This window comes from Octopus bimaculoides, chromosome 16 (genome assembly GCF_001194135.2).
Source record: "Octopus bimaculoides isolate UCB-OBI-ISO-001 chromosome 16, ASM119413v2, whole genome shotgun sequence".
Taxonomy (NCBI): domain Eukaryota; kingdom Metazoa; phylum Mollusca; class Cephalopoda; order Octopoda; family Octopodidae; genus Octopus; species Octopus bimaculoides.
Window position 1 is genome coordinate 21,671,434 of NC_068996.1, and position 10,519 is coordinate 21,681,952.

The 10,519-nt window shown below is 36.5% G+C and overlaps 1 protein-coding gene across 3 annotated transcripts in view; it reads right to left on the reverse strand.

Annotated features, from left to right (window-relative positions):
• Positions 1-9,033, reverse strand: part of LOC106878849 (PAN2-PAN3 deadenylation complex subunit Pan3) — an 83,117-nt gene extending 74,084 nt beyond the window's left edge. For 2 of the 3 annotated variants that reach the window (XM_052973571.1, XM_052973570.1), the window contains exons 1-2: positions 8,554-9,032; positions 2,119-2,213 (exon numbers count right to left, since the gene is read on the reverse strand). In XM_052973571.1, coding sequence (XP_052829531.1) covers positions 2,119-2,213; positions 8,554-8,947 — 489 coding nt within the window. In that variant the 5' untranslated portion in view covers positions 8,948-9,032. Of the gene's footprint in view, positions 1-2,118; positions 2,214-8,553 lie in introns of all 3 variants that reach the window. The other variant, XM_052973572.1, reaches the window with a different exon arrangement.
• Positions 9,034-10,519: the final 1,486 nt, after the last annotated feature.

Sequence of the window (10,519 nt, forward strand, 5' to 3'; positions counted from 1 at the left end):
TACATACACACACATACACACACACATATGTATTAGTGTAGGTCTGAGACATGAGATTGTACATACATTTGGGTATTTATATATATATATATATATACATAAACATATATACACACACACATATATATTAAATACATGCACACACACACATATACACTATACACACAAACATATTTCAATTTTCATCTGCCAAACCCACTCACATGGCTGTGGTTGGCTTGGGGCTATAGTAGAATACAGTTGCCCAAGGTGACACACAGCAGGAGTGAATACAAAACCATAGGGTTTGATAGCAAACCTCTTAAAATCATATCCATGCAACACCTTTCCTGATAACAAATGACAGTGACTTTATCTTCATGGCTGGTGACTTGAATGAATATGCTGAGCAGCATCCTGTGGGATTCTATTGTGTGTATAAGGGTTTGGTTCTAAAAGAGGGGTGGAAAAAAGGCTCTCGGAGTTTCATGGTGCAAATGACTTAATGATCTGCTACAGTAATTTCAGGAAACCAGACAGCCACCTGATCACCTATGAATCTGGTGGACACACAAGCCAGATTGACTACATTCAGAAAGTGAGATAGATAAATGGTTGAGAATGTAAAGTACTTCCTTGATGAAGAATGTACAACCCAACATTAGTTAGTGTTTAGTGACTTAAGATCTAAAGCTACAATAACTCAGAGACACAAACCACACTAGAAAAGGAAGATATAGAAGCTTAAAGATCCAGCAAAAATTTAGAGTTAAAAAACAGTTAGAAATTTAGAGATGTTCTAGTTGAGTGGCAAGAGTATGAAAGAGGGATAGAAGCAAGTGTCTTGAGGAGATACATGGCCACCTCATCTGGAAAAGAAGAGAAGCTAGTGGTGATGAGGTGTCAGGTGATGTAGTAAACAGAAAACAGGGGAGGTGGCATGGTCGATAGTAAATATCAGTTTGGGGGACTGTGAAGGAAATAAGAGTGGGTCAGAGAAAAGAAGATAAGTGTGAAGGGAAAACTCTTGGTGACAAGGGTGGAGATCAGAGGTATTTAGAAGTGAATATATACTAAAGAGGACAATAAATGTTAAGGCAAGGCAAACATCTCAAGGCATATACATTATTATTATTGGAAAAAAATTTCAAAGTCTTACAGCTGTTTCTGGGATATCCCAGAGTATGGGATATTCTGTCATCAGAGACAAATAGGGAAAATGAGAAGAGTATAGATTAATGAAATGACGACAAAGAGGACAGGAGTAAAGGAATAAGGAGATGGAGAAAGAGAAGAAAAAAGAAGCATAAAGTTCAGTTCAACTTCCCAATTTTGTAGAAATAAGTCCATAAGTCCTTAGTGCAATCTGGATTTAAGCAGGACTTATTCCTACAAGATTGGAAAGTTGAACTGTGAACTTTCATGCTTCCTTTTTCTTCTCTTTCTTCATCTCCTTATTCCTTTAATCTATACCCTTCTCATTTTCCCTATTAGTCTCCGATGATGGAATATCCCAGAAACAGCTGTAAGACTTTTCCAATAATAATAATGTATATGACTTGAGATGCTTGCCTTACATTAACATCTGTTGTCCTTTTTAACAATTATAAATCCACTATATCAGAAATCTGTACTGGCTCCATAACTACCATCTCAGCTTGGAGTCCTAGTAATCCGTTACAGCACTTACCCATACTCATCACTATTACACAAGCATTGTCTTGTCTCTTGCACATTACATCCAATTCCTCTTCTGCCCAATTTTTCCTTCAATACATTTGCACTTTGTCATACATGCACTCTAACATTGCACATCCAGAAGAGTACACTAGTTTCATTCTCTTCTAGCCTTCACATGTCCTCTGCATTCATAATCTACATTTCACTACCAAGTAAAATTTCTGCCCACACACAAGCATCATGTGTGTGTGTGTGTGTGTGTGTATAAAATATACATAGGTATGTTTAACATTCAATCTGTACACTTTTACTAAGACAAGCATGGCCACAGCTAGCAGGCTGGAACAGTTAAAAGTGCGTGTGATATAATCGGCACAGAAAAACACTAAACAACACAGAAAACTAATAGAAAAATGTGAGAATTTAAAAAAGGAAATAATAATATAAAAATTTGCTTACCATCATCATGGGTGAAAATTCGGTCATGTGACAACTTGATCTAAACGTGGCATTGAAATACTGATCCCCATTGTTAGCCATACTATCACTGATTCCTAGGTAAGAGAGACAAACAAAAAATGTAATTATGAATCAATTGTTATAAAATAGATAAAACTTTATGTTAAACAGATTAAGAACCACACACATCCAGACATGGCTGCACTTACGCACAAGCATAGCTGCATATAGGTATAGACAAGGCTGTGATAGGTACAAGTATGGCTGTGTGGTTAAGCAATTTGTTTCTCAACTGTGTGATTTCTGGTTTAGTCCCACTGTGTAGCACATAGACCCAAACGAAAGTCATGTGAGTGGATCTGGAGGACAAACAATGAAAGAAGCCTATCATATATATATATATGTATGTACACGCAGGCATGGATGTGTGGTAAGAAACTTGCTTCTCAACTACATGGTTCCGGGTTCAGTCCCATTACATGGAACCTTGGGTGGGTGTCTTCTACTATAGCCTTTGGCCGATCAAAGCCTTGTGGGTGGATCTCGAAAGAAGCCTGCTATATATATATATATATATATATATATATGCATGCATGTGTCTTTGTGTCTATGCTTGTCACTCCACCATCACTTGACAACTGATGTTGGTGTGTTTACATTGCCGTAACTTAGCGGTCTGGCAAAAGAGACCGATCGAATAAGTACTAGAGTCAATTTCTTTGACCAAAAAACTCCTTACGGCAGTGCTCCAGCATGGCCACAGTCAAATGACTGAAACAAGTAAAAGAATAGAAGAAAGAATATCTATATATATATATATATATATATATATATATATCAGGTCATCCCATAAGTTCTGTCTGATTTTACCTTTTTTAAAATTGAGGGATTAAAGATTATTTTTATGCATTTGTGTACATTTAAACTAATTAAATATTATTTTACAAAATAATAGAATTAAAATTTCTTTGATTAAAACCCTTTCTAACATTCAAGTTTCCAAAGAGCATTTGAGGCACATAATGCTTTATGAGTACAAAAAAGGAAACTCTGCAGCCGAAGCGACTCGAAACATACACTTAGTTTATGAGAAAGAATGCTTGAATGAAAGAACTTGTAGAAAATGGTTTGCAAAATTCAGAAATGGAGATTTCAGCCTTGAAGAAGATCGAACAGGACGTCGAGTTGAGCTTGATGATAAGCTACTTGAGGCATTACTTAAAGAAAATCCTGCATTATCAGTTGAAGAATTGGCAATAGAGCTTAGTTCAAACCATACAACTGTTCATTGTCATCTCCAACAACTTGGAAAATGGGTGCCTCATGAATTGTCCGAAAGCAACCACAAATCCAGAGTTGACATCTGCTCTTCTCTCCATTCTCACGAACTCATTTTACCCTTTTTGGATAGACTTGTGACTGGTGATGAACAATGGATCGTCTATAAAAATGTTAAACATCGTAAACAGAGGCTTGGTAAAAGGGAAAAGGCTCAACCACAACCGAGAAGGGAACTTCATGGCAAAAAAGGTTCTTCTCTCTATCTGGTGGGATTGCAAAGGAGTAATTCACTTTGAATTATTACCACCTAATGCAACAATCAATGCTCAAGTCTACTGTCAGCAATTACAGCGTTTGAACCAAGCTTTGAAGAAAAGAAGACCAGCTTTAGTGAATCGAAAAGGAGTGATGTTTCATCAGGACAATGCATGACCCACACTGCAAAGATCACATCACAAAAGATCAAAGAGCTTGATTAGGAAAAAATTCCTCATCCACCTTATTCTCCCGACAGGCTACCATTTGTTTCGTAGTTTACAGAATCACTTGGGTGACATAACTTTTGCAAGCCAAGAAGAGGTCGAAACTGACATTTCAGAGTTCTTCGCTTTGAAACCAAAAGAGTTTTACATTGATAGAATTAAAAAGCTTGTAAATAGATGGAAGGAAGTCATAGATAATCAGGGAAAGTACATTGATGATTGAATTTCAATTAAATATAATATTCGATCACTTGTTTTCTTTATTCAAAATTTGGACAGAATTTATATATATATATATTTATGTGTGCCATTGCGAGTCTTTGTTTTGACATCACATAATAGTTCTACGCAAGTGTTATCTTCATAATAATATTGATCATTTCCAATTTCTCATAGAAACATGTAAAGACAAAAGGAAATAATTATTGTACTTGGTCAATCTCAAAGAATTCTGTCACACATGCAAGCATGGAAAATCATCAGTCATCATTATCATTTAACATCCATGTTCCATGCAAGCATGGGTTAAACAGCTTGACGGAATTTGATGGGTCCAAGGACTACATTGTTCACCAATGTCTGCTTTGGCAAATAATAGAGATGCCCCTCCTAATGCCAACCACTTTACGACATGCATCAGACATTCCCTAATCTCCCATTCACTCTTGGTACCTTATCATTTACATCTCTTTGCAGGTCCACTCAATCACCCCTACTCTCTCTTCTAAAATGTAGACATATAGCCCCTCTACAGCAAGAAACCTTTCTGCACTGGCCCTTTTCTCTCACATTTTACTCCTCTCTACTCATTCTCCTAGCACAGAGTTATCCATCCTCAGGCTTCGTGGTCTTACAAGCTGCATGGCAACCTCAGAAAAGCTGGTGGCACAAAAGAAAAAAAGGACCCAGTACATGCTGTAAAGTGGTTGATGTTAGGAATAGCAACCAGCTGTTGAAATCCAGCCTAAGCTCACACTGGAACAAAATGTAGTCCCTGGGCCCAACAGATGCCCTAAAATTGTCCAACCCATGCTAGCATGGAACATGGATGTTAAATGATGATAATAATGATACTTTCTTTGTGCCACCAGTACTAGTAAGGTCGCCAAGCAAGACTACAAATCTCAAAAGAGGTGGCTTTATGTTATGAGATGAAGAGAGTTAAAATAATAATGAACAATCACTTGGTAGCAATTGGGGCCAACTCCAGAATCAAGAATTCTCCAAAATCAACACAAGATAAGAGAACAGCTGTGACTAAATTTATAAAACATTGTTTAGCTAAAATTAATTAGATGCAGACGTGATTTCACATGATTTCAGGTTCAGTCCCACTGCATGGCACCTTAGGCAAATGTCTTCTACTATAGTCCCAGACCAATGAAAGCCCTGTGAGTGAATTTGGTAGACAAAAACTGCAAGAAGCACGTCATATATATTTTCTTTGTTTCATCATTTTAACATTCATTTTTCCATACTTACGTGGGTAGAATGGAGTTTAATGAAACAAATTTTCTACTACTAGATGTCCTTCCTGTCACAAATCTTCACCTGTTTCCAAGCAAGGTGATGTTTTCATATTGCCAGACATGTTTTTCACAGAGGATTGTAAATGAAACACATTAATTTACAACCACCATGTAATGTAATGTCAAAGCAAAGACACACACACACAACAGATCAAATTCACTCACAAGGCTTTGACTTGCCCAGGACTATAGTAGGAAACACTTGCCCAAAGTGCCACATGGAACTGAACCAGAAACCACATGGTTGTGAAGTAAGCCTCTTAACCACCCAACAATGCTTTCACCTATATATGTATATGTGTGTGTTTGTTTTTCCCCTTGTCCTTACACACATTTGCGAGTTGTAAACAATGGCCTCAATGATGGCATCATTGTCATGTCATTTGTTTGCAGTCTACCACAAAAGCATGTCCAGACTGTTTGTTGTTTGATACACTGTGAGTTTTATTAACTCACTTAGAAACAGGTGGGGGTTGCCAACAGTAAGGACACCTGGCTATAGAAAATTCTTCCCCAAATTACTCTTGCATGACATATGCAAGTATAGAAAAGTGGATGTTAAAATGACGGTGATGATTAAAAGTAAAATATGTTCAGTGTGCTAGTAGCACATTCACTCCTTGTTCCTTTGTCCCCATTTATCTACTTTCAGGGTCCACCCTGACACTTCATGAACACTATTTTTATCTCTTTCCACCTCCTTCCCAGTCACTTCTATAATGTAACTTTTTGGTGCTTCTACAGCAAGAAACCTGGCATTTTTTTCTCATACTTGTCTCTCATCTAGCATAAAGACATCTCTCTCTCTCTATTATAGCACCACTTAGCAGAGGATTCTTGTCTTGTGAGTTATTTAGTAATCTCACTAGTGTTGGTGCTACATAAAAAAGCACTCAGTGCACATCATAAAATGGTTGGCATTAGGAGGGGCATTCAACTGCAGAAACCATATAAAAGCAGACACTGGAGCATAATGCTGTCCTTGAACCCATCAGATACTGCTGAACCATCCAATCATGCTACCGCAAAAGATGAATGTTAAAGGATGGTTATCACATTTTAGAAGAGAGGATGACAGCTGGAAGAATATATATATATATATATATATATATATATTCTTCCAGCTGTCATCCTTTCTTCTAAAATGTGAGTAACCATGTAGCTTCCCTACAGCAAGAAATCTGTTCTGCTCTGACCTCTTTCATACTTAAACCCCTCATAACCTTTGCATAAAGCCACTTCTTCAATACTGCACCCTACTCTTGTCTCGGAGTTTGTCTTGGTAGTTACTTAGTGAGCCCACTAGTACTGGTACCATGAAAAAGACACCCACTACATTCTGTAAAGTGATTGGCACTAGGAAGGGCATCCAAATTTAGAAACCATGCCAAGAAAGACACTGGAGCTTGATACAGTCCCCTGATCTGTTAGATATTGTCAAATAATCCAACCTACACCAGTATGAAAGATGTTATGTTAAAAGACAATGACAACACATATCAACTCAAAATGCTAACTCTAATTTATTGCATTATCCTTACTCTTGTTGTAAATAAGATTATCGTTTTTATTATCTTCATCAATTAATGTCCATATTCCATGCTGGCATGGACAGGACAGTCTGACAGGATCCAATGGTTCCAGTCTCTGCTTTGGCATAGCTTCAACAGCTGGATGCCCTTCCTAATACCATCCACTTTACATAGTGTACTGGGTGAATTTCTTCATGCAACCTGCAAGACCACAAACCTCAAAATGGGCAATTTCATGCTACAGTGTAAGGGCTTACTAAAATATTAACAAAAATTTATTTTTTAAATTAAGTATTTCACTTATATTTAATAATAATAATAAAAAAAATCAAACACTTCAGATGTTTTAAGTCCATGTTCTATAGCTGCTTCAACAGTTAAAAATTAAACATAACTTAATATATAAAAATACACAATGAATTTAAATATAATGCATAAACTGTTTCATGAGGAAATATGGAAATCAAAACACCTGTTGCTGTTTTCAATATGACATAAGCGAAACTTTTTGGCCCCACAATATCAATAGAAACATCAGAATTTGAAACAAGCAAATTTTCATGACAGGATAAGTCTAGCACAAAATCTTTATTTTATTTGTTAATGCAAACTGTACTCTGTTACATTTATTTATAAAGCATTTATTAAACAAAATTATTTATTTTTCGTTACTCCCAATACCGAATGATTTACCGGGAGATTCGAACCCCAGCATCGTTATCAAAAACAGAACAACAAAGCCACTTTTCTTTGTTGATGTTGTTTATGCGATTATACTTTGTTAATTACATTTATAAAACATTAATCAAATGAAAAGAAAAAAAAACTAATATCCTTTCCTTCAAGTCCCAATATTGACCGATTTCATCAGGATTCGAACCTACGAATCGTTATCGTAAACAAAACCACTCCTTTTTGTTGTTTATGCAACTTATACTTTTAATTACATTATAAAACATTATTTAACTAAAAATGATTTTAATTATTCTTTGCCCCCAATATAGATCTATTTCACCAAATTAAAACCTGTGAATAGTTATCGTAAACAAAACCACTCCTTTTTGTAGTGTGAGCAATTATACTCTGTTATTTACATTTATAAAACATTAATTAACTATAAGAAAATTTTAATATTATCATCTGCCCCCAATAGAGACCAATTTCATCAAGATTCGAACCTGAAAATCGTTACAGTAAACAAAACCCCCAACAAAACCACTCCTTTCTGTTGTTTATGCAATCATACTCTGTTAAAAGCATTTAATCAACTTAGAGAAATTGTTGAAATTTTAATTGACTACATTTACATCGACCCCAGGATACGGAAAATCATCAAAGATATTTTATAGGACGTCCAGAAACCGCCTTATTATCTGTAAATTAAACGTTAATTAATTTTAAAAGATAATAAGTATTATTAGAGAATTAAACCTTAAAATAAAACACTTTCTAAAATTTAAATTTAATTAGTATTTTCTCCAAAAGCATAGTAAATATAATAGTATCAACTTGGAGACACAATCACAGTATGTGAGCATAAATAACATTGTTAATTAATTTTAAAAACTAATCACAAATAAAATATTAATTTTAAAATGCATATTTATTTACCTTGTATGGCCGAATCTTCCACAATATCAACATTAGGATTCGATCCAGGATCAGCGTCACTCATAGGGCCGTCGCAAAACCCTCTCTCTTGCTGTTGTTGATGTTCTTGGCTCTGTACTTCTTCACCGTGTTCTTCTTCGGGGCTCATAACTGCTCTTTCTAGCATATTAACCCCGACGTTTACACATGCGCCATTATTAATCCCGCAGTTTTCCACATTTAACGCATTATTTCGGCTCCTTGAGACCTGTGACAAATTAGGTACGATGAAAATACAAGGGCTGGCCCCTACAGAGGGCCCCTGAGCCGGTCCAGTGGCTGTATTAATCGCATTTAAGGGATTAACCGAACCCAAAGGGTCCCCAATACCTTTACACTGTTCTAGGTCGGCCATAGCTCTGGTGTTGTGGTGGGGGTGCGTCGGTAAGGGTTCTAAGTGAAGTGCTTGTAGTCCTGTGTCGTTGGCTGGTAAGGGTATTAGTAAGAGGATGAAAACAGGATGTGGTGGGAGTAGTGGTCGTAGTAGTGATATTTTAGTCATTTACTAAGGTGGTGGCAGTCCTAGTAGCGGGAAGAGTAAACAAATGTAAGTACAAATGATTCAATAAGGTGGTAGCATGTAGTAGCGGTAAGAGTGTAAAAAAAAAATGTATGTAATCATAGCAGTAGTGACAATTTACATGATCTACTGACGTGGTAGCATATTGTGATGAAGGGAGGAGTAAGAAAATGTATGCCGTTGTAGCAGTGGTGACGGTTTACATGATCCACTGACGTGGTAGCATGATGTAGTGGCGGAAAGAGTAGGAAAATGTAAGCAGTCACAGCAGTAGTAACGATTTAAATGATTCACAGACGTGGTAGCAAGTTATAGTGGCGAGAAGAGTATGAAAATGTATGTAGTCATAGCAGTGGTGACGGTTTACATGCTTCACTGACGTGGTAGCATGATGAGATGGCGGGAAGAGTAGAAAAATGTACGGTTCCTTAGTGAAGTGGTAGCACTTTAGTGGTGGCGGAAAGAGTGAAAACATATACGTTTATGGTGGCATGTTGTGGTAGGGGAAGAGTAGACTACAGTTTAAATGATTCAGTAAGGTGGTAGCTTGAGGTAGTGAGAACAGTAAAAGAATGAATGTGGTAATGGTGAGAGGATGAAAGATCGAATGGTAGGAGAAATGGTCGTAGTAATGTTTGTCTTTTACTAAGGAGGTATCGGCCTACATTTTTCTTCTCTCACCGCTACCACCTCATTAATCACCAAAACATCACTACTACCAGCGCGAGGTTACATTTCTCTCCTCTCACCATCACCACGCAGTGCCATTACCTTAGTATATCAGAAAAATATCACTACAACGACTATGGTATATATATATATATATATATATATATATATTTATCTCCTCTCACTATCTCCATACACCCTTTGCGACCTCATTATATCACGAAAAAGATACTACAACCACTATGGGCTACATTACTCACCTCTCACCGCCACTATGCATTGCTACCACGTTATTATATTACTAAAGCATAACTACTATCACTACGGGCTACATATATCTCCTCTCACCGCCACTACATAATGCTACCTCCCCACATCACCAAAACATAATTACTACCACAACCACGGCGTGCATTTATCTCCTCTCACCACCACAAGACTGTGCTACCACGTCATTATATTATCATTGATATGTTTCCGACAGAGGAGATTATATTTGAAAAATTTTTACACTATTTTAATTTATCTAAATTTTTTCACCCTTATCCCCCTCACCCCATACTTTCATTTCTGGTGATTTTTTTTTTGCTTTTGATATTTTTCAATATTTTTTTGTTTTTGCCTCTAGATTCAAATATGTCAATTAGAGTTTCTAAAACTTCGTTTCACTCCCCACCTCCGCCGAAAAAAAACATTGTATAATCTAATAATATTTTATACGGTTTTTTAAAAATTATT